At 42.2% G+C, this 24,415-nt stretch overlaps 1 protein-coding gene across 3 annotated transcripts in view; it reads right to left on the minus strand.

The window, feature by feature from the left end:
• PTGER3 (prostaglandin E receptor 3) overlaps positions 1-24,415 on the minus strand; it is a 93,313-nt gene that overhangs the window by 11,599 nt on the left and 57,299 nt on the right. For 2 of the 3 annotated variants that reach the window (XM_078156716.1, XM_020992988.2), the window contains one exon: positions 2,269-3,274. In XM_078156716.1, the coding sequence (XP_078012842.1) occupies positions 3,053-3,274 (222 nt within the window). In that variant the 3' untranslated portion in view covers positions 2,269-3,052. Of the gene's footprint in view, positions 1-2,268; positions 3,275-24,415 lie in introns of those variants that run through there. The other variant, XM_078156717.1, reaches the window with a different exon arrangement.

The following is a 24,415-nucleotide window of genomic DNA, read 5'->3' on the forward strand; positions in this document are numbered from 1 at the left end:
CCCCTCTCTGAGAGGATCACAGAGGTGGGAGGGACCTTGCAGACCATCTAGTCCAACTCCCTCATTATAGATATGAGGAAACTGAGGCACAGCAGCAAATTGACGTGTCCACAGTCCTACGGTAGAAGGAGACAGAGGTGGGATTCAAACTCAGGTCCCCTGGTTCCAAACTCAATACAATAGCTCTATGTCCTGTGTGCCCCTACAACGTGTGCTCCTACAATAATAGCAGAAAAAGAGAAAGGGCATTACAATTCTTAATAAATCTACAAAGATTTGTTTACCTGTTAGATCTCTGAATGTGAAACCTTTGTCTGCTGTCTAACAAGCTCATATGCCACTGGGGGAACCAAGCTGCAGCTGTATTGATAGCCACATTATAACTGAAGCCAGTGGATGAACATTGGAGCCAGATAGAAGGATGGCCCATTGCTTCTCCTTGGGAAACACATAAAAGAATTGGTGTTGGCATCATCCTGTACCTGAATGGCAAGAAATATCATTTCATGGGAAATTCAGTTACCACTCAAGATTTCCCATATACATATGTAACGATCCTTGAATGATCAGCATCAAACATGAACCAGTGAGACAGGTTCTTGAAGAGCTATTGGTGTGGTGGAGGATGTCTTGCAGAGTCCAAATAAAAGAGGGTTTCCCATAGATAGTAAAGCCTTCCAGATGCTCCGATTCAAACATTGCTCTCTGCTGATTTCACTGAGCCCCCACAGTTCAACAGAGCCTTCTCAATTAGTTCCATGGCTATTCAAAGAGATTGGCCTAGAAACCAACATAGGACAACACAAGTGGATGAATAACATTCATAGAGCATGATATACAGTTGGATAAGCAGCCCACTGGATTCAATAGAATTTCAGAGTTGGATGGGCCCATCTAGCCCGAGCCATACCCCATCACAATATATCCAACAAGCCTAGCCTGTGCTTGAAGATCTCCAGTATGGGGATCTCCCTCCCATCCCAGCCTTGAGATCACTTGAATTGTCAGGAAAGTCAACTTTCCAGCAAGCCTGTTTGCAGTTTCCAGTCACTGGTTCCAGTCCTTACTTCTGGAGACAAACAGTTCAAATCTAATTCTGCAGCAGAGGTTTAAACCCCTCCCCACCCCCCCACCCCCACCCCCACCCCCGTACCTCTATCTTGGACAGGCACCATAGGTGGATAATGGGCAAGGCACAGAGTGGAATAGAAGAGACAGCTGGATTGCATGTGGGAAATTCCCTAGTGCCTTCAATGATCCGCAGCTGTTCTTCCTGCAAAGGCCCATCCTTCTAATACTAATTCTGGTGGTGATGATTCAGAATGACATGAGATAAAGGAGAATTACAGATAACCCAAAAGATGACAAAATGCAAGATGAGTAACAAGAGGATGCAGAAAGATCTAGGATCTCCAGGGAAATAATCAGGAAGCAGTCCAGATGAGGAGGCTAGCTTATTACTAGACTCTCAGCTATGAAGCATTACTCATCCAAACCATTTAGTACCACTTGAAAAACAAAGCACACACGCAGAAGATCAATGGAAGAGATGAGATAAGCAAGGAAGGAAACAACAGAAAACAATAAATAGCTCAGTGTTTGATACTGGGAGTGTGTTACTGGGAGAAGGACTGGCTGTGTGACAAGAGAGGAAGGCAGTGTGGTGTAGGGGAAGGAGCACTGAGTATTGGTCCTGGAGCCAGGGGACCTGAGTTTGAATCCAACTCAAAGAATCATTCCCTATAGGACCTTTAGAAGCCTCAGTGTCCTCATTTGTAAACAGGACGTCGAATCAGAAGGGCTCTGACATCTCTCATAGCTCTAAATCTATAGTCCTGCGTACTTCTGGGAGAACAGTAGCAGAAAATAGGTTTAGAGCAAGATCTGCTCCTTTATACAACAATGGGTATGCAACCTGAAAATAATAAGTTGCATCATTTAAAAAAATGAAGACTAGAAGAAGGTGTCTTTCACAACTTTAGCTGTGAGAACCCTAATCCAAAAAAAAAATGGAAAAAATTCCAAAAGGCCAAATGGATAATTCTGCTTACATGGTTTGCATGAATAAGAGAAACTAGAGAGTAAGAAAATTCTGCATCAAATGTCATCATTAAAGATCTGACCTCTAAGATATGTATAGAATTGACACAAATAAATAACACAAAGAGCCATTTCCCAATTCATAAGCAATCAGTGGGCATGAACAAATTGTTTTCAGAGGAAGAATCAAATGGATACACACACACACACACACACACACACACACACAAGCATCAATAAACAATTTTAATGTAGAGAAAGAACAAAAAAGTACAGAAGGAGATACAAATTGAGCAGAATGAGACCATTTCCAGGCTGGGCCTGTTCACTTTTCCACAGACCACGAGGCCTCTCTCGGCCCCTCCTGGGAGCCCTCCTCTTCCATGTTGATTTCTGCAGCTTCAAGCACTGCAACTCAGACCTCCACTATAAGCAGGCTATATCAATACTTATTAAAAAAAAACTTTACACAATAGAAATACAATTTCTTATGAAATCTTTCTTTCTCTTTATATATTGAAATGTTTTTTAAATTGTGGATTGTTAAGTTCAAAATGGAAAATACAATTTTAAAAAATTGTTCAAGCATGCATTGAAATTTTAGTTGTGTTATCGAGCACCCACTCTGTAGCTTCTTTCCCAATTTCTATCCACATTGGTGAACCAGGTACCCAAATGACAGCTGACTACTATTCTCAGGAGCCCAGGAGTAACCCTACCCTGAAAGTATGAGTCTCTATACTCACAAGCCCCCTACCCTGAAAGTATGAGTCTCTATACTCACAAGCCCCCATCAATGTGTTCCCTTTGACAATCAGTCAGTCAGATATAATTAGTTTTCTGAGAAGGTATACCCAGTAGTTACAAAAACATTTGTCTCTGTTCCCTTTCACACAACATGTCCTCAGGGAGAATGTGCTCAAAGTACAAAGGTATTGAGGTAGAGAATGTATGTGACAAAGGGGTACCTCACAGCTCCTGGCCACTTATTGAGTCTTCACGGAGTTTCCCTTCAGCATAGCTCTTTGCTGACCTCTGAGGACAGGTGCCTTTGTGGAATCCATAGCCTGCATGTCTCTCTAGCACAAAGGAAATCCTTTGAAGCTGATTCCTCCTCCAGGTATCTCTCCTCCTCCTTCTGTATCTGTCTGGGTCCATGTTCATCTATATTTATCTTCAGTGTGTCTTTCTCTACTTCCCAATGGATGCCTTGTCTCAACCTGGTCTCTTCTCCCTGGTGAATTATCAATGGAAATGGGGAAGGAAAAAAAGTGAGAGAAACTCTCATTCTCCATTCCAGGAGGGATTCTTGCTAAGCCTGGACTAGTTCCCTGGTCTACCACTTCGTTATCCCCATCCTGAAATTTCTCTCAATATTTCAAGCCCCTGGAGGCATGGTTAGCTTGTTTGGTTAGCCAGTTATGTTATTCGTTTCTTGATCCATCAAAGAGTTTGCACCAGAAAATGTGACAGGATGTAGACAATCTTTTGCCCTAAATTTTGAAAACCTAATCATGTCTGTTGATTAATTGCTTGATGGAGACGTAGGTATCTGACACTTTTAATCAAGCTAGAGAGTGTATTTATTTCTCCCAAAGAAGGCAGAGTAGCTAGATCATTAGAGAGTTTATGGCATCCAAATTAAGAGATGGAATGTCTTTTTATCATCTACAACCAATGAGGTGTTTCTTTTGTTTACCACTGACAGAGCCAAAAAGGGAGGTATTACTGGCAATAATTAGTTTCCAAAAAACATCTTCTCCAAAGATGTGTGCACCAATGTTTAACCCTGATCTCTTTGTTTAATAATTCTTAAAACCCAAACAGAAACTAGATGCTTTGTTTACTGTTTTCATGGAATTTCATCTTTTGCTTCATAATTACTATAAAATATGAGTTGGAAACTGCTTGAGGGAAAAAGTCAGAATTTCCATCCAAGTAGAAGGAACTTTCGTAAGAATGTGCTTCTGACAGATTTGGCTAAAACACAAGGATAGATTGTTTTTCTTCCACAAGTAGAACAGCAAATTAAAATAACTCCGAGGCTTCACCTGCAAATCAGTGCATGTGACCAAAAAAAAAAAATAAATAACAGGAAGCGACAATGCTATAAGGGATTTGGAAATTCAGACATACTAAAATACTGCTGGTGGAGTTAGGAATTGTTCCAACCCTGCTGCTTTTTAACTTGGAATCATGTGACAAAAGGGACTAAACTTTCAATCTTTCACCCAATGACCCCTTCCTGGGCATAGACTCCAGGAAACTCACAAAATATGTGCTATCTCCTGCCTCCACGTGTTTTCCCTGGCCATCCCCCCTGCTTGGAATTTTCTCCCTCCCCGTCTCCATCTCCTGACCCTCTGATTTCCTTCAAGTCCCAGCTAGAACCTGACTTTCCACAAAAAGACCTTCCTTATCCCCCGAATGGTGGCACTTGCCCTTTGGAGTTATTTCCAGTTTCTCCCGTCCATATGTCCCTTGTATTTAGTGTTTTGCCTGTTGTCTTCTCTACTAAGCTGTGAGTTCCTTAAAGTAAAGAATGGTTTGGGTCTTTTTTTTTTTTTGGTATCCCCAGCTCTTGGCCAAGCACCTAGCACACACTAGGCACTTAATAAATGCTTGTTTACTGACTAACTCAAAGACAGAAGCATATGCTATATGCCCAAATACCCACATACTGATCATTCTTTGCAGTAAAAATGGAAGCAATGTGGGTGTTCTTTAATTGATGGAAAGACTAAAAAAAAAACCCTATGGTATCTGAACATAACAGAATATTACTATCCAGTAAGTAAGAAATGGCAAATATATGGAATTCAGGCAAATGAGAAGACTTGCATACAGCAAGGCAGAGTGAATGGAGAACCTTGAGAGCAATAGAGCCAGTGACTACAGCAATGGAATGTGAAGACCTAAAAGGCAGCTGGACTCCACATAAATGGAAAACCAGTGAGGGCTGTGGAGAATACATGGACCATGACTCTTGCCCCTCAGAGAGGTGGAGGGCTACTGGGACAGAATGGCTTATATAGCATCAGTTGCAGACACTGTTTTTGCTTAATTGTTTCTCTTTGTTACAAGGAGGGATTCAATTTGGAGGGCATGGCAGGGGGGAGATGATATTCCTTTCCAGAAGTTATAGCAATGGAAAGATAAAATGCATTAGGATAATGCATGTTTAAAAGTGAGCTGCAGCAACTGAAAATGACAGTAAGGAAATGGCATCATCAAAGATGTGTATGAATATGAGGATGAGTTGATTGTTGAAGGAGAGCAGGGGATAGGATGAGCAATGCATGAGATCAAGTTACAGAAAGACCTAGAGCAGGAGCTTTGGACCCCTTCTGTGTCCTGGATGCCTTGGCCAAAAGTCTCATGAAGCCTGAAAGGTCCCATCAGCCTTGGGACGCCAGAGCCTTTCTGATTGGAGGTTGGGGCCATGAACTCCAAGCCTCTATTTAGGGAGGGAGCTCAGCTTTGACATCTCCTCATTCCTCACCTGGCTATACTACTTTGGGATTTTCCTGACTGACTTCTCCCCAATGCCCCAGAAGCTCATTATTAGGATCACCTCATCATCCTGTGAGATCTCTCTTTTTTTGGGGGGGGGCAGTTGGGGTTAAGTGACTTGCCCAGGGTCACACAGCTAGTAAGTGTCAAGTGTTTGGTCTGACGCCAGATTTGAACTCAGGTCCTCTTGACTTCAGGGCCGGTGCTCTATCCACTGTGCCACCTAGCTGCCCCAGCCTGTGATATCTCACAGCCTTGGGCTCCACCACCCTCTGCCTCTCTGATTGGAGGATAGGTCCATGGACTCCAAGCTCCCATTTAAGGGGAAAGCTCAGCTCATAACATTTTATTTCTCATCTGTCTGAGCTATTCTGGGACTTCTCTGAACTCTCAGAGTTCATCATTCCCCCCCCCACTCCACCCCCAGTCGGGTACCTTCTCCTCCCCTACCCTAAGTCCTTTGCAGCTTCCTTCCTGCCTCAGATCAGAAACTTCTTGAGAGAAGCAATTGTCTTTATTTTGTCACAGTGCCTGGCGTATAGTAGGCACTTAATAAATATTTACTGACTAATGATGCTGGACTCCCCAGAATAAATTTGTAAATGCATAAAATGACATACATAAAATCACAAAAAGACATCAGTTATAGGGAAATCCAGTTAGCAGTTATTCAGGCTGAGAACCCTTGACCTAAAGGAAGATTTCCAGAGCCCTGAGAAAGTCACTTACGGATTATTTATGGAGAGATCCAGATGATAGCTCAGGCTGTGATGGCACAGATGGGCTACAATCTGCACTGTGAGAGTAACAAAGGATAAGTTGAACATGTCATTTTTTTTCTCCCCATAATTTGTCCTAAAATGGCCCCTTAATGCTTCAAAGAAGCAACCCTTATCTCTTAAATGAGGGGAAGATGGATAAAAGCGTCTTTAAAATCCCTTCCAGCTCAAAAATGACACACTCCCATGATTGCTAGAGAATGCTAGGTAGTGGTGTAGACAAGAAGGGTGCTGGACTTAAAGTCAGGAAGACCTGAGCTCACAGCCTCAGATACTTACCAGTTATGTGACACTGGGCAAGTCACTTACCATCTGTCTGTCTCAGTTTCTTCATCTGTAAAATGGGGATATTAATAGCACCCCATCCCAGGGTTGTTGTGAGGATTGAACGAGATAAAGCAGTTGGCACAGTATTTGACATATAGTAGGTGCTTAATAAATGCTTGTTCCCTTTCTTCCTACCTTCTGTATGCCAAGGACTAAGGATGCAATGGAAAAAATGAAACAAAACATTCCCTGCCTTCGAGAGCTGATATTCTATAGGAGAGAAACTTCATGTGTACCTTTAAGCAGATACAGAACAATTACAAGATAATGGGGAGAAGGGGATGCAGAAAGACTTTTTGTCTGTCATCTGTTTTCGGATAATTTTTTTCAAGCCTTTTATGTCCAATCTTATGATTTCTCCCATGTAGAGAACTCCTCAGAAAACAGATACAGAAGCAACAACTCCTTTGTCACTTGGAATTTAAGACTTGTCTGGTGCCATTGAGACCTTGAGTGACTTTCTCGGGATCACACAGTCAGGACTTCTTGACTTCCAAGCCAGCACTCACCACTGGGCCACACCAACACTCCCAAGTTCTCATTTGCTCCTTGAAATAATCTTGTTTTTTGGAACAAAAAATCATTATTTGATTAAAAACTGCTGGGAAAACTGGAAGACCATATGGCAGAAACCAGGTATAAACCAAAATCTCCTGCTGTATATTGAGATAAAGTCTAAATGGGAATGTGATTTACACATAAAGTATGATACCATAAGCAAATTTAAAAAAGCATAGAATAGTTTATCTGTCAGATTTATGGATAAGCAAAGAATTTAGGACCAAAAAAGATGTAAGGAGCATTACAAAATCTAAAATAGATAATTTTGATTACATAAAATTAAAAAGTTTTTGCACAAACAAAACCAATGCAATCAGAATTATAAAGATGGGAAATTTTTTTTGCAACGAGTATCTCTGATAAAGGCCTCATTTCTCAAATATATAGAGAACTGAGTGAAATTTATAAGAATACAGAACATTTCCCAGTTGATAAATGGTCAAAGGATATGAACAGGCAGTTTTCAAAGAAAACAAAACTATCTATAGTCATATGAAAAAATGCTCTAAATCACTATTGATTAGAGAAATACAAGTTAAAACAACCTGAGGTACTACCTATCAGAGTGGCTAATATGACAAAAAAGGAAAATGTTGGATATTAGAGGAGAGGTGGGAAAACTGGGAAAACTGTTGGTGGAGTTGTGGACTGATCCAACCATTCTGGAGAACAATTTGGAACTATGCCCAAAGGGCTATAAAACTACGCATACCCTCTGATCCAGCAATACCACTGCTACTTCTACATCCCAAAGACATCTAAAAAAGGGGGGGAGGACCTATTTATGCAGAAGCTCTTTTTGTGGTGGCTAAGAATTGGACATCAAAGGGATGGCCACCAGTTGGGGAATGGCTAAACAAGCTGTGGTATATGATTGTAATGGAATATTATTGTGCTGTAAGAAATGATGAGCAGGATGATTTCAGAAAAACCTGGAAAGGCTTACATGAGCTGATGCATAGAGAAGTGAGCAGAACCAGGAGAATGTTGTACACAGTAACAGCAATATTGTTCAATGAAGAACTGTGATTGACTTAGCTCTTCTCAGCAATCCAATGATCCAAGACAATCCCAAAGGACTAATGATGAAGCATACTATCTGCCTCCAGAGAAAGAGCTGATCTTATTTGAATACAGACTGAAGGAGGCTATTTTTTAATTTTCTTTCATTTTTTCTTTTATTTGAGTCTTCTTATACAAAATGACTAATATGGAAATGTTATACATAATTGCACATGTATAAGCTATATCTGATTGCTTACCATCTCAAGGAGGGGGGAAAGAAGGGAAGAAGGAAAGGGTAGAATTTGGAACTCAAAACTTTAAATAAAAATGTTAAAAACAATACAATCTTGTGAGCTGGGGAAGATAATCTTGTATCATTTCGCTAATTTTATTCTGCCTCACTCCTCTCTGTCTTCAAAATCATTTCTCTTTTTCCCTGAATGCCTTTTTGGCTTTTTAAAGCAGCAAATAGGCTTGGTAATAATTTAAAAGACATTTGGGAAATATAATTCATGCTGAGTTGATTCCCCTCAAAAAACACAGAAGAACAAATAAAAGTAATCAGACAAGATCATAAACTGAATTTGACCACATTTGTATTCATGGCCGACTCTGTCTGTTTCATGAGCTAATGTAGCTCATGCAGCCATCGGAGGATTGGTTATCAGACACACTCATTTCAGGGCCTGGAAAATAACCCCTGGCACTATTTTCTGTAATTTAGTCAATAGAAACGCATGACTAAGAAAGTACATCAAAGAAATGTCTGATGAAGAAAGGAGACAGGCTGGCCACATGCGAGAGCAAGGGTCTCATATCCTCCTTTGCTATGCCAGCAAGACCAAGAAAATCGTAGAAAACGTTCCAGCATGGAGGGTGCACCCTTTCAGTGTAATTACAGCAGGATGTGCAGAAGAGTTTCACAGGTAAGAATAGGCTGAGATCTGCATCATTGAAGGGAATATTCATCTTGAAGACATCACTGATCAATTTGAGTATTGTAGTCTCATTTTTTTTAATAATAAAGGGTTTCTTTGCTGTTTTGCAAACAGAATTTAAAAAAATTCTTTACTGATATATTTACACAGAGGTCTTAAAAGTCTAGCTTGGAGACTAAACTCAGAGTCAATGTATTCAATGTCACACAAAGCAGGATATAAATAGATTTTTGGATTCAGGGAGTAAAACCTGCCACTAGCTTTGGACAATGATCCCATTTTATAGTAGTTCAAATATCATAGCAGTTTTCTAATGAGTTTGACTTACTGCCTTCAACTCTCCAACGAAGTAATAGGAAGCTATTCATCTAATCTGTCCACCTGGAGGAGATTCTGAGAAATTCACATTCTGGCCTGCGAAGCCTCATGAGGGCACCAAGTGAAAGACAGGGGACAAGACTGCTAAAAGCCTATCCAGGCCGCTTCATTCAAGACCGGGTTGGTGCTGGTGCTAATCCAAGCAGCTTAGAAACTCAAGCGTCCTCCCTCCCAATTCAGGGCCACTGACTTTCCTCTGGGACAGGCCAATGTATCTCTTTGAACGTATTCCAGCAGTTTACAAGATCCCAGAATCTCAGGGTCAAAAGGGATCTTAGAGGCCATTTAATTCAATCAGTGCCTAGATAAGAATCTCTACAATAACTGGTGCAGTGGAAAACATGCTGACTCTGGAGCAAGAGAAGATGAGTATAAATCCCTGCTCTGGAACTTTCCATCTGTCTGAGCTTGGGCACAGGGACTTCCTGGCACAGCTGTACAATGAGGGGTTAAGTCAGAGGGTTCGTATTGCTTATTACCTCTATGGGCATTAAATTTGTAAGCTCCCTGAGGGCAGGGATTGCCTTTTGCCTCTTTTTGTATCCCTAATATGTAGCGCAGTGCACATAGTAGGTGCTTAATAAATGTTGATTGATTGATGACCTTGGAACTTTCACCTTCCTGGGCCCATGTGTAAAAGCAAGCACAAGGCTAGAGGGTTGCTGAGGTCTTTTTTAAACTATAGCTCTCCAATCGTATGTTCCCTATAAAATTGCTAAGGAATGATTCTCTTTGTGTAATTGTTTTCCCTTTGGAGGGGAGCTGGGTGGTTGGCGTGGATTGTATTGGATAGTATTCGTGCAGAATCTCCTCCACTGATGTTGATCATCAGCAGTTTTATCCAGTCTTTGGAAGTTTCCTGGGGCATTAAGTTAAGTGACTTATTACATAATTACTCTATGTTAGAATTAGGGTCTTGGGCCCAGGTCTTGCTGACTCTGAGGCTGGCCTTCCATCCACGACCCCAGGCAATTTCTTGCCAAGTTATTTTTCAAGTGTGGGCTCTTTCTTAATCCCTGAGAAGAATAGTTAGGGAAGCACACGTATGGTTGAGTCGGTAACCTATGGAAAAATAATAACATTTCCACGGTGCTTTAAATTATCTCCTTTAGTCCTCCCAACAGCCCCTGATATAGGCACCAAAAGCATTTTGCACTTGGGGAAACTCAAGTGCTACATCACTGTGTCATCATCATTCAGGTAGAAAATGACAGAATTTTGAACCCATATCATAGAATCAGAGTCACAAAGTTGATAGGCAGCCAGAGTCCAACTACCTGATGTTACAGATGAGGAAACTGAGGCTCAGAGGGATTAAATATTTGACCAAGGTCGCACAGCTAATAATTGTTGCTGTCAAGATTTGAATGCAGGTCTTTCCTTGCTCAGAGGTATGATTGGAATCCAGATCCTGTGGCATTAAGTTCCATGTTCTTTCCACTGTACCACATGTACTCCAAGTCCAGGACTCCATCGACCACAGTGCACTGTCTCTCAAAAGGAACAGCTACATGCATTTCTGTAGCATGGAGGGGCTTGCAAATCTTGTGAGGTAGCTCTTCTAAGGAGTGTTATCATTCCCATTTTACAGATGAGGAAACTGAGGCTCAGGGGGGTTGATGAAGTTGCCCAAGTTCACACGGCTAGTGAGTATGACAGTCAGGAGTTTACCTGGTTATTGGTGGGAATTGGGGGGAGGGGGAAGGAGGGTCATTGAGAAGGCAGTGTGGAATAGAGGATAGAGTCAGGAAGACCTGTGTTCAAATCCTTCCATTTTGAAGAAACATCTTGGCTCTAGGCAAGGTTCTCAGTGCCCCGGGCACTAACTCGCTGAGTCTCTAAATTACAGCTCAAGGGATAATTGGAATTGGCCCCTTCAGCTTCTTCTCTGGGAGTTCTCCCAAAATGAAGCATAGGTCTAGTATCACCTTCCTTCTCTCTCCCCACTCTCCCTGAAAAGGCTGAGGACTTAGTTTGGCTCTGTTTTCAAAATGGCCAGTGGCATTTTTGAGTCCTTTTTGTCTCTGACCTTAGGACAAACAAGACTTTTCTTCCTGTTTTTCCTTGAAGGGGGCATTCCCTCAATCACATATGCCCTCTCAGACACATGGCCCGCATTTAGATGATTGAGAGGATCATGAGACTGAATTGACCAAATGCCAGTGGTTAGGATATTGCAGCAGAAACGGGAATTTACCCTGGCAATGACTCACCAACCTGGGTAGGTCAGATAAAACTCTTGGTTGGTTCCAAAAACCAAAATATCGACGTGTACAAAGAGCCATCCCTGGGGTGGAGAACCAGGGCTTTGGCCCAGGGCTGCAGATTTAGAGTTAGCGCTGTTGGCACTTCCAGCCCTTCAGTGACATAGGAACAACAGCCTACTGTGCACCAGCAAAGGTAATTAGTCAAAATAGGAAGCTACTGATGAATTGGAAACAAAATCCATGCCCATTGGTTGGGAGATGGATAAACAAGCTGGGGTACGTGAATGTGAGGGAATATTACCGGGCTGTAAGCGATGGTGAATATGATGGATACAGAGAAGCCTGGGAAGATTTGCCTGATCAACACAGAACAGAGTAAGCACAGCCAAGAAAGCAATGTACGCATGATGGCAACGTTGCAAATGGGAACAACCAGAAAATGATCAGGAGGAAATTTTGCTAAATTACAAAGAACCAACGTGACCCCAAAAGGGAAATGAGAGGGAACTCCCTTGTGTCCCCTCATTGGCAGAGGCGAGAGGTCCCCAGTGAGGAACATCACGTAATGTGGGGGCAAGAAAGGAGGCATCAGTGGCACTACAGGGAGTGTCAGGGAATGACAGTCAAGGAAGGCATCTTGGGCAAAATCTGATCTTTTCAACGTATTGCTGATTTTTTTCTTGTTTCCTTTTTTATTTTAAAAACACTCTTTTTCTGTATCACATTGCTTACTGACTGGGGCAGGGGCATTGTGAGGGAAGAATAGAATTTGGAACTCGAAACCTTAAAAAAGCAGCAAATGTTAAGAATTGTTTTTACACGTAATTGGGAAGAAAACATAAAATATTATTTAAAAAATAAAGTGAACGGGAAAAACTTTTAAAAATCTTTGCTATATGACTCCCTGAGATGGAGGAGGAGAATACTGGGGAAAGTTCCAGTGTTGTAAAAAAAACACCTAAAAATACCAATAAAAATTTTATTTAACAAAAAACAAATACCAGATATCAAGTTTCCCACCCTTGGGGACCCAGTAGGGCATTGGGAAGAGAGCTGAATTTGAAGTTCAGGGTTTAAATCCAGCCTCTTCTCACTCTTTACCTGTACAACCTCAGGGCAAGTAAATTACTTCACTAACATGTGTCTCCTCTTCCTCATCTGTAAAGTGGGGATAATAATAGCACCTACCTCCCATGATTGTTGTGAGAATGAAGTACTTTGCAACATTTATTTAAAGTTGTATAGTTATTATTATTATTTCAAGAAAGTAATATATAAACCATCTAGTCTAACACCCTCATTTTATACATTTGGAAACTGAGGGCCAGGGATGTGAAATGAGTTGCCCAAGATCAGAAAGATAATAGCTTAAGAAGGATTTGATCTCAGGTCCACAGCCAGTGAGTGCTCTGTCCACTAACATTCAGCCCTCCCCTCACTGTACAATAGGGGTTCTGACCCTCATGGAGGTCCTGGCCCCTTGTGGGCCATCAGGCTGGTGAAGCCTCTGGAGCCCCTCTCAGAATCACATTTTTAAATGCATAAAATATACAGGATTACGAAGGAAACCAATTATATTGAAATGCAGTTATCCAATTTTTTTTTTTAAGCAAACAAGCTCACAGACCTGCAGTTAAGAATGCTCACAGTGTGCTCATTTGGCTTCATAATATTTTGACGTCAGGCCAAGGCTGGGCATTGCATGCAGGGCAGTCTCCCCTAGGAAGCAACTTTATGTCATACCTTGTGAGTCAAAGGCAAATTTGTGAAACTCAAGCTGGGACCGGCTCCCAGTTGTTCATCAGGCTTCTATGGTCACATGGAGCTAGAGATTTCTCACCCCCATCTGTTAAGAGATAACTATTATGTCCTGGCTTTGGGGATGCTGTGTGTTCTGAGCAAAATGTCCTGCACCATCTAATGAGGACGGATCAGATTTCTAGAAAACAGGAGGGGGGAAAACTGGTACAGGAGGTACTCTGCCAAAGGAAAATGGCCAGCAAATCAGCACCAAGCATGCACGCCTCCCTCGCCTCCCTAGCAACCAGGATGGAGGACGTGGAAATGACATGTGGAGACCTGCCTTCTCCCTCTCCCTCTCAGTTGGCACTTTGCTGCAAAGTTGAACCCTGCCTGGGACTGATGGCCAGAGCCAATTTCAAGTCAACTATTTGTGAATATGAAGAGAAGAGGAAACAGGTCTGAGGCAGTGTGGTGCAGCGGACAGCCTGCTCAGCTTTTGGAGTCACAGTCAAATCATCACTTTGTTTCTCACTACCTGTTTGACCTCGTCCAGTCAATTAGCCTCACAAGACCCCAGGGTCTTCAACTGTAAACTGAAGGGAATTGAACCAGATCACCTTTCAGGACCCTCAGCTCTGCATCTGATCCTATGTTAGAGTGAATTTCAGGGATAATGAAGGCGAGGTCAAGTGAATGAAGACCAAAGGGTGGGATGCCTGCGCCATCAGGAAGGCTGAAACCAGAGACAGAAGTAAATGAAAAGGACAAACTGAGGTGGCATGGGGCAGCAATGGGGGCAAGAGGAAGATGGAAGAAGGGAAGGAGTCAGATGGGGGCAGGGGATGATAGAGAGAAGTCAGAAACTCCAACAACATGGCTTATTTCTTCTCGACTGTCTTCAGAGAGTGCCTCTGGAGCTGGGCCAAACAAAATGATGAACAGGGAAGTGGAACCTAAGAGCCCGATGAGAAAACATTAAGGAAGTACCAAAATGCCACCGTTGATTTCATCATTACCTGATACTCTGTGCTGCTGGTACCTCCTCTCTGGCCCCCAAATGATGGTAGATTAGATAGATGGGTAGATAGACGGATGGATAGAGAGACAGACAGATACTGAAATTGATCCATAGACGCTTAGATCAGGCCTGCACAACACACAGCCCGTGGGCCCCTTGCAGCCAGCCAAAGGATTTCAAGGGGCCCCCAAAAAAAGTAGGGTTGCCACTGCGCACCGTCTCCTGTTTGTCACATGACCTGCAGTAACCAACCATCTTCAGTCTGTCCTTAGCCTAACCTATCTGCAGCCCGAAGATGTTTACAAGTTGTGCAGGTCTGGCTTAGATTGATAGATGCTTGTAGAGAGGTACTTAGATTGATCAAAGATGTTCAGATCAACAAATATTTAGATTCATAGATAGATATACTTAGATTGATAGATAACTTACATAATTAGATAGATCCATATACTGAATGATAGATACTCAGATACATAGACAAAGCCTCTCCCCCAGGCCCCAGAATCCAACATTCTTGAGGTCAGGAGTGGCTCACTTTGTGTCTCTATGTCCTTAGTTCCTAGCACAGTGCTCAGCACGTAGTAGGAATTTCACATACATTTGTTAAATGATTTGTATCAGGGTGATGAACCTGACCACATGCATAGGCTCTTTCAGTGGCTCCATGAGCAGTCCATGCCTTGTGTGCCCTGGCACCTTACTGAATGGCACATCACATGCAGGATCCTAGCTATTCCTCATGCAGGAGAGGAGTCTCAAACCAAAGAGGACTGACCTACATGCAGGAACTAATGCTCACTCAAGAAGCTTAAAAAGGTAATAAGAATAAATAATGCTTTTACTTTATTGTTCTTCCTGTCTAACAAGCATGTCAAGACTTTGTGAGCCTCTTCCTCAAACTTACATCTGGAAAAGGAGGGAATGTCTTTCCCCTTGCCTTTAATGGGAGCTATGGCAGTGGGAAGAACATGGTGCCAAGCACATATGCCAATGTAGGCCAACAGGAGAATGGACCCCAAGTCTCTGGTTGCCTCTGATGCTGTGTGCGTGTCTTCCCCCTGAGATGGATGTTTCTAACCTTGGCGGAAATCCTGGGAGTTGTAGAAATTGAGAAGTGCTGGTTCTGGATGCTGATTGGCCAGTACTCAGTGCTTCCTCCAATCGCTATACTTCTTCTGGGAGAAGATGACCACCAGTAGGAGAATGAGCCTAAGTTATTCACTGATTTGTCAGGAAACATGGGCCTTGAATGAGTTACTTAGACAGTGCAGAGCCAAGGTGAAGATGAAATGTCCGTTCTGCAGTTCCAACATGTTCCATATTTTAAGTATCAATCTTCCAAGAGAATGTAATAGGGGCTGTGAGTTACTATTTCATGCTTTAAGTGTTTGTCAATGTACATTTATGAGGCTTTTTTTATTTTAAGCATTGATTTAGCAGTGAAAGAAACAGCTTTCTTATCCATGATCTACCCTGTACATTGAACACCTTTCTAGAAGTGACCATGTCAGTCTCTTTTGGGAAGACCTTAGATGTGAGTCAAGATTAAGCTTTAAGAGATTACAAAAACACACACATACACACACACATACATGTGTGCGCACACACAAACACACGCACACACATGGACACACATGGTTCCAGGGACCATAATGCACCAGAGAATATGAGGAAAGCCTGACCCTCTTCTTGGGGGTTCAAACTTGATCCTCTAGAGGGAAAAAGTCCTCCCTCCTCCTTTTCTCCCTTCCCAACAGACGTTTTTACAGGTTACTTAATCGGTGGAAGCCATCAAGGCTGAGACCAACTACAAGCCAGGGCCCTGAAAGGACAGGTAGAAGTGACTAGCTGATAAATATTGCTGTTTTTAATCACAGAAAGCTGGGCAATATAGTGAGAACAGAGATGGGCAGATATCACCCTGATTTCCCAAAGTGATAAGAAGGTTAATTCTTCATGGTCTGAAATCAATGAGCACCCCTGGTTCCTGGCAGCACTCTGGACCACAGCATTAAAAAACATTGGTATTGTGTGGGGTCCAGAGGAGGGCTGCAAAGATGATGAAAGGCCTTCATAGGACAAGCGTTGAGAGGAACTGAATTCAATTCAGCCAATTTCATTAAGAATCTTGCATGTGCCAAGCTATGCCCTGGGTGCTGCAGATACAAAAACAAAGATGAAAATAGTCCCTGCCTTCAAGGAGCTTACATCCAATTGGAGGACCCAACATGTCCACCAAGTACAGACAAAGGAATCCAAAGTACCTTTAAAAGGAAGAGACTCATAGTAACTGGGTAAGACCAAGGTTGGCTCATGTGGTGCCCAAGGGGCAGGTGCTTTGAGAGACAACTAGAGATTCCACGAGGGAGAAGGAAGTGCATCCCAGACATGGAGGAATACTTATTTAAAAGCACATGGGCAGATGATGGAATGTCCTGCCAAGGGGATGGGCAGCAGCCCATTTGACAGGACTGGAGAATGTTTGAAGGAACAGGGGAGGGGAAGCCTCAGGAAAAGAAGACAATTGTTGTGGAAGAGAGAAATTCAATTGGTTTTGCTTGGCCCCAGAGGGTAGAACCAGGGCCATGGGATAAAAGTTATACATAGGCAGACTTTGGGTGAATAGAAGGAAAGCCTTCTTAATCCTTAGAGTTAACCCAAAGTGGGGATCTATTGATTCCCTATCAGTTGAAGATAGAATGACCCTTGTTGGGGAAATGGCAGAGGGCAGTCATTTGGCCTCTGCTTATCAGTTACTACCTGAGTGACTTTAGGCAAGTCATCTAACGTCTGTGGACCTCAGTTTCCTCATCTGTAAAATGAGAGGGTTGGATTAGTTTCTAAGGTCTTTCTCTAACTCAGAATTGATTAAGCTGCTTCTGGGATGGTTTGAATGCAAGCTTCAAGGTCCCTTGTGACTCTGAGATTCTATTTCCTACTCTGCACCCTATGAGGAAGAATATTTTATATAGTCACCCTCTGTGCAAGTGAAAGCACACAGACTTCCTGATTTCCAGCTTCTGTCTAAACCTGCTTATTATTTGGTCTCACAAATGGGAAAAAAGTACAAGAAAGAATAAAATAAGGCAGAGCCATGCCCAATGTTTTCCAAATCATGATGAGCCCTGTGTCTGCCTTCTTGCTTTGGGCTGCATGTGGAGACACAGCAGGCATTATGTATGACTGGCCACTGCCAGATGGAAGGGCTCATTCCTCTATCTCGAAAGCTGTCGTAAACATGTCATGGGGCATCCATGTGTTGGAATAATGTTTACTGGCCCCATTTTGGACACATGGACTTCCTAGTTGTAGGTGAGCATGCTGTCAGCTAAATTTAATCAGCATCCTGGGCGAGGAGCAGAGGTGGAGGTGGGGGGTAGGGGGATGGACTACAGGCAGCCATACATTTATTTTTCACAAAACACAGTGTTGTGAAAGGTGTCCAGACAGAATGAATGGATCTAGCATCTAGCTGCCGCTGAGCCATGGACAAGACAGCCATCCCGGGGATTCTGGAGAGCTCGGTCGTGAGAGCCCTGGGTGTTTAATCCAATTCTACAGACATTCAGAAAGTGCCTACTGTGTGCCAGGCACTGTAAGAGGCACTGGAACCAAATAATCCCTGCCCTCAAGCACTTTACTAGTTATAACACACGCTTAGGTAAGTGAATAAAATACAGTTTGATGAGGGAGAAAATACCAGGCAGATCAGCAAAGGTAGCACATGAGTTTAGCCTTGAATAAAACCATGGATTCTAAAAGGTAGAGATAAAGAGTACATTCCAGGGCACAGCCTAGACAAAGGCTTGGAAGTGGGAGAGGGGATGATGAAATAATCCCAATAATTCACAGAGTTCAAAAGCACAGCATAGTGGATGGAACTGGCCTTGAAGCCAGAGAGATCTGGGTTCAAAGTCCACCTCTGGCACTAGGCAGCTCTCCATGGTTCTGACCTGCATTGTCAGAAGGGGTTTCAATGTTGTGTCCAATCCCTTCACCTTTCAAGAGTTCAGTTTGACAACCATTTATTTGTCAGAGGTGGCTTGGCATATCAGAGACAGACAGGCCCTGGAATCGGGAAGCCCTGAGTTCAGGTCCCATGTCAGAGATGACCTAGGCAAGTGCCTTCAATTCTCAGCCCTTCCATCAATTCTCTAAGATTCTTAACTTCGGGACAGTTGCCAATCTACATCTGCTGAAAGGGTTGTCTCACAGGGAGGTCTCTGCACTGAGGAAATCCTGGGTCCAGGTGCCCTTTCCCTCCCTCTCACTGAAGGGGAAAAAATTTATTAAGAGCCTTCTCTGACAAGAAGCTATCTTCGGGGGGGGGGGGGAATGTTCTTTTCCCTCAAGAAGCTGATATTCTATTAAGTAATAAAATAACATCCCCTGAGGCAATGAGGTGGATAGCAGATTATATGCTGGACTCAGAACCAGAAAGATCTGAATTCAAATCCCACTTCAGACACTAATTACCTGCATGACCCTGAGCAAGTCACTTAAGCTCTGTTTGCCTCAGTTTCCTCATCTATAAAATGTATATAATTATAGTACCTCCCTGACTAGGTTGCTGTGAGGATCAAGTGAGATAATATTACAAGTGTAAAGGGCTTTGCAAGCCTCAAAGCAGAACTGTGTAGATGTTAGCTATTTTATTAGTAGCAGAATAGAATGACACTAGCTCCAGATAGATCCAAAAGTGATCATTTTCATGTTCTTATGGGAGGCCATCAGAGGAGGAGGTTGGTACAAATGGGATCTTTAAAACCCTTTTATATTTGGGATGTGTTTTATAAACAATAGGCCTAATTGATTCATCTTGATGACTAATAGTCTTGGACAGGAAGATGCAGAGAGTTCACAATACTTAGATTCCAAATCTCTCTGAGCCCTGTGAGCATATTTAGTTCTTGCCCTCAGAGAGCTGACAGTTACTTTGGGGAGATGGAACAGACTCAAACAACTGGGACCCAGGTCTTCTAATTCCCAGCTATCTCTAAAACCACTGATAGGGCTGAAGAAAGACCTAGTGGAAAGCTGGCTGACTTTGAATTTAAAATCAAAATTTAAAAAAACAAAATTACAAAAGTCAGTGTAGTTGAGAAACTTTAGGAAAATGACAAATCTCTCCTCCACCACTAACATTGCTCCCCATCCAAGACCAGAGAATTCCTAGTACACTGTCATCTCAAGGATAGGACTCATTGCCCTGATACTCAAAAGTTTTAGAATTTATTTACTGAGTTTCCATGGACTGCCAGAAGTCCATGGTTGGATTTCCGGGGGTCTGAGAACTTCAATGAGCAAAATATATGTAACTTTATTTTTCACTGTCTTCTAGCTAAAAGTTACTATTTCTTTCCATTGCAAATTCAAAACAAAACCAACCTTCCTCTGAAAGGAGAGCTATGGCCTTCACCAGAAATACTAAAGGAATCCATGATACAAGAAGCTTAAGAATCCCTGATCTACAACAGTTTTACTTCCAGTGAATTGAGAGATGGGGCTTAGGTTGCAAGCAACCACAAGTCCACGAGTCCAACCCCACATTTTACAGATAAGAAAGCTGAGTCTGGGAGAAGTGACTTGCCCAAAGTCCCATAGGTAGGAAGCATCCAAGGAGCTATTTGAACCCTACAGCCTCAGGGCTCCTTCTGTGGTATCCTCCTGCCTCACAGTTCAATGATTGGGCCTTTTCTCCTCTGCCATTTCATTCCCCATCGTTAGCATTTTAAATACCATCATGGCCTTTCTGTCATGAAAGATATAATTCAGTAATCTGAGGCTGTAATTGTAATGATTGTAATCAATGCTAAGCAATGTTAATAAAAATCCCTGATAATAGTTATAAGCTTCATTTGAAAAAGGTTTCAAAGGTTTGAAAATGAAATGTTCCATAAAAACATTGTCCTGTCCCCAAAAGGTCTGTTGGTCCCAAGATCATAGATTTCAAGTTAAAATGGACCAGTGTGCAAGGATTTGCAAGCCTCAGTCATTGACCTGGGCAGCCAGTGAAGAAGCCAAGATTCAAGCTTGGCCCTCTCATTTAAATCTAAAGAAGAAGTGGAATTCTCCTGAAAAGGAAAGATGAGAAGGGCATGAATTAAGCTGGTGGGTGTGTGAGTAGAGAGAATTGAGTGAATCTGAGAGAGGCAGTGTGACACAATGGGTAGGGTGCTCTTCTTAGGGTTAAATCCTCAGACAATAGCTAGGTGACCCTGGGCCTCTCTAGGACTCAGTTTCCCCACCTGTAAATTGAGATGATTAGGTTAGATGACCTGTTAGATTTCCTCTGCTTCTCAATCTGTGATCTTGGAAATTAACGATGCAGAAATTGAAGTCATAAGGTATTAATGATTGCAGTAGTTACCATTGCTAGTTTGTTCAATGCTTCCCTTGAGCTAAACGTTGACAGTTTAATAAAAAAAAAAAATCTAAATGCAAGCCTTAATGAATTTCGTGAGTGGGAGGAAAGGTAGCAAGGGGAAAGGCTGAAGTACACTCTTGGTGGAGCGCTCTCTCTCTCAAGGAGCTGACACTGCAATCAGGGAAAACAATCAGAGCAGAAGTCAAGTCAGTGACAGAAGAGTTTGCGTCTCCCCTTTTTCCATCACTGAAGAGGAAAGGCCCGATCTCCATCAGTGTCAGGTCAGGAAAGCGTCAGACCACAGATCCGTGGCAATCAAATGATGGTTCTGTTGGGAAATAAGCACCGACAGCGTGTGTGTGTGCGCGTGAATCTGACATTCAGGCAAGCTCTCACCCACAGCATGCACGACATACTTCTTTCAAACAGTTCCCAAGTCACATCCCACTTCAAGGCTTTAAAAGTCTGAGCTCCTGGTTGTTTACATGGGAGCCATGTTGCGCTTAGATTTGGATTCAAAGAATCTAGGTTTGAATCTCAGCTCTGCCACTTATCTCCTAAATGACCTTGGGCAAGTCACTTCCCTATTCTGTAAAATCAAGGGGTTGGACCAAATTATCTCTGGTATTCTGTGCATTTTAAAATCTTGTGTCCTGGTTCTTATGTCCTCAAGAAAAGAAGAATGCTATAGAAAGAAATATCATTGTATGTTTTTCTCTGTAAGCAGATAAACATGCAGTGAGCATCCCATTTAGAATTCTGATAAAGAATTTTACCTGCTATTATCTGGAAGAGTCACTGACTTGACATTCACAGGGTGGTCTACAGCTGTGTGCTCTAGGCCCTCTCTGAAAGTATCATCAATATGGACCATGCTGCTGCTTGCATTCAAATAGTAGAGTGGAGAGATTTAGTACTAACAGATACAGGAGAGAAAAGAAAAAAATCTCCAGAGTGACCCAAAGTCACATTTAAGATGCTTCCCATTGGACAGGAGCATTGTGGAAAGTAGTAATAATAATACTCACACCCAATAACAACAACAAAAAGAAGAAGAAGAAGAAGAAGAAGAAGAAGAAGAAGAAGAAGAAGAAGAAGAGAAGAAGAAGAAGAAGAAGAAGTAGAAAAGAAAGAAAAGATGGCTAAGAAAGCATTAAAAATAACAGCAATAACCAGAGGTGAGAAGGAAGTTTGGAAGGAGACCCAAAGAGGGCAGTATTGATCCTACTGTGTTAAGTTTAGTAGCTTATACTTTAACAAAGTTGTATATGATAGAAACTCATGGTGTCATATGCAATCCCCTCTTTCTATTCTCCTTTGTCAGAGGAAATGTTCATGTTAGTTGATTTTTGTCACCTCCATATTTATAAAATATTTCATCCAGATGTCTCTCATGCAGATATGATAATTATGCAAGATCCTTGGAAGCTATAACAACAGATCTATCTTGGTTCAATGATTTTCTGATCATTATTATGTAAAGTGTAAACCACAGACACACTGGCTCACCAAACATTACTGCTGTCATAGTGAAGATCCAAAAAAAGGGCCCAAATGGAAGGGAAAAAAAAATAATGGCTAATATTTGTATAGCACCTACTATCTGTCCGGTGCTGTGCTAACCATCTTACAAACATTATCTCAGTTTATCCTCATAATAATCTTGGGATATAGGTGTTATTATTCTCCCCATTACACAAATGAAGAAGCAAAAGCAAATACAGGTTAAGTGACTTGCCCAGGGTCACACTGTATGTTTCTGAGGCTAGAGTTAAACTCAGGTCTTCCTGACCAGGATCCCCTAAAGACCAAGAGTGCTTTTTGTGTCATGGACTCCTTTGGTAGTCTGATTCCTTCTCAGAATAATGTGTGTGTTTTTTAATTAAAAACTAGGGGGAATATTAATATCAGTTAGAGATTAACAAAAATCAAAATGCATACTTCTCTTATCCAAGTCCACAACCCCCTGAAATCTATTCATTAGCCCCAGTTTAATAATCTCTGCTATAGATATCAAGGTCCTCTAGATGGTTCATGGCATGGATGACATTGTGCATGACTACACCAAGTACTAGGACATTGTAGAAATTCCCTAATCCGTCAGAAACAAAATGGATGAAGAATGCCTATCGGCTACACTGTGGGGTGACCCAGGATAAACAGTCCATAGACCTCACCCATCATGATAGAAACCTTAGACAGACACTACAAATGAGCAAGGATCTGGGCCCCGAAATGAAATGGAAGACAGTGGGTTGGTTGACATTTGAAAAATTGCAAAATTCTTTTAGTGACTCCAATCTTCTCCCACAAAACAAAAGTTCATCTTTTTCTAATAAATGTTCTCCCTGTAATGTATGACTGCTGGTCCTAGAACATGATAGTCTCTGAAGGACTTAAGCTGAGGGCCCACAAAAGACAATGGAGGAAGACATGGCAGACTCCAATAAACTAGCACATTCAAAACAAGGAATTACCCAGTAGAAGCCTGGCAAAGGATGTCATCAAAGAAACGTATGATCAAGAAAGAAGGTGACCTAGACACACAGTGAAAGTAAAAAAGAACTGATGGCTGACCCACATGCTCTCCTGGTATCTTCATGGTTTCAGGAGTATAAGAGGGAGGCTGCTAGTATATTGGATAGACTCTGTATGATGAATACATGGGAGGACATCAGTTGAATTCCCAGAAAGTAGGCAGTCGTGAATGGATTGTGGATTTCCATCACTGGAGGAAATGTTCACATCAATGAAACCACAGGCCCGCTGGAGTAATAACTAATATCTAAACTGCATTTTAAGATTTGCAAAGTGGTTTATGTATATTGTTTCTTGAGTCTCTGAATGATCCCACGAGGTGCTATAATTATCCCCATTTAAGAATGATACTATCATTATCCCCATTTCACAGATGAGGAAACTGAGGCTGTAAGAGGCTAAATGACTTTTTCATACATCAGAAGCAGGTTTCAAATCCAAGTCTTCCTGACTTAAAGTTCATCATTTTGATCCACTATGCCAAGAGTTACACCATGTTAAAACACAGTCAGTCATATTGCAAGCATTTATTAAGCACCTACTATGTACCAGCACACTGTGCTATGAACTAGCAATACAAGGAAAGGCAAAACCAGTCCACATTCTCAAGGATCTCACCGTTTAATAAGGAAACAACTCCATGCATCCAAGATAAATGCAGAATGGACAGAAGGGGAGGCCCTGGGGTTAGGGAAGACCTCCTGCAGAAGTTAGGATGTGAGTCAGGTCATGAAGGCAGTCATGGAAATCAGGAGGCAGTGGTGAGGAAGGAGGCAGAGTATTGGAGGCACTGGAAAAGACCCAGACCTGGGAGGTGATGTTATGGGCAAGGAACAGCAAGAAATACAGTCCCATTTCTAAGACATTATGGGGAAAGATGGCAGAAGTCTCTAAGGAAAATTACCTCACAAAGTAGCAAAGAAAGCATTGGAGGAGAAAATGAGCCTGTGGTGGCTTGTGGTGAGGTCTAGCTAGGACATGTAATCCCATAAGGATTTGTA

The sequence above is a fragment of the Phascolarctos cinereus genome, unplaced genomic scaffold (genome assembly GCF_003287225.1).
Source record: "Phascolarctos cinereus isolate Bilbo 61053 unplaced genomic scaffold, phaCin_HiC Scaffold_5;HRSCAF=322, whole genome shotgun sequence".
Lineage (NCBI taxonomy): Eukaryota > Metazoa > Chordata > Mammalia > Diprotodontia > Phascolarctidae > Phascolarctos > Phascolarctos cinereus.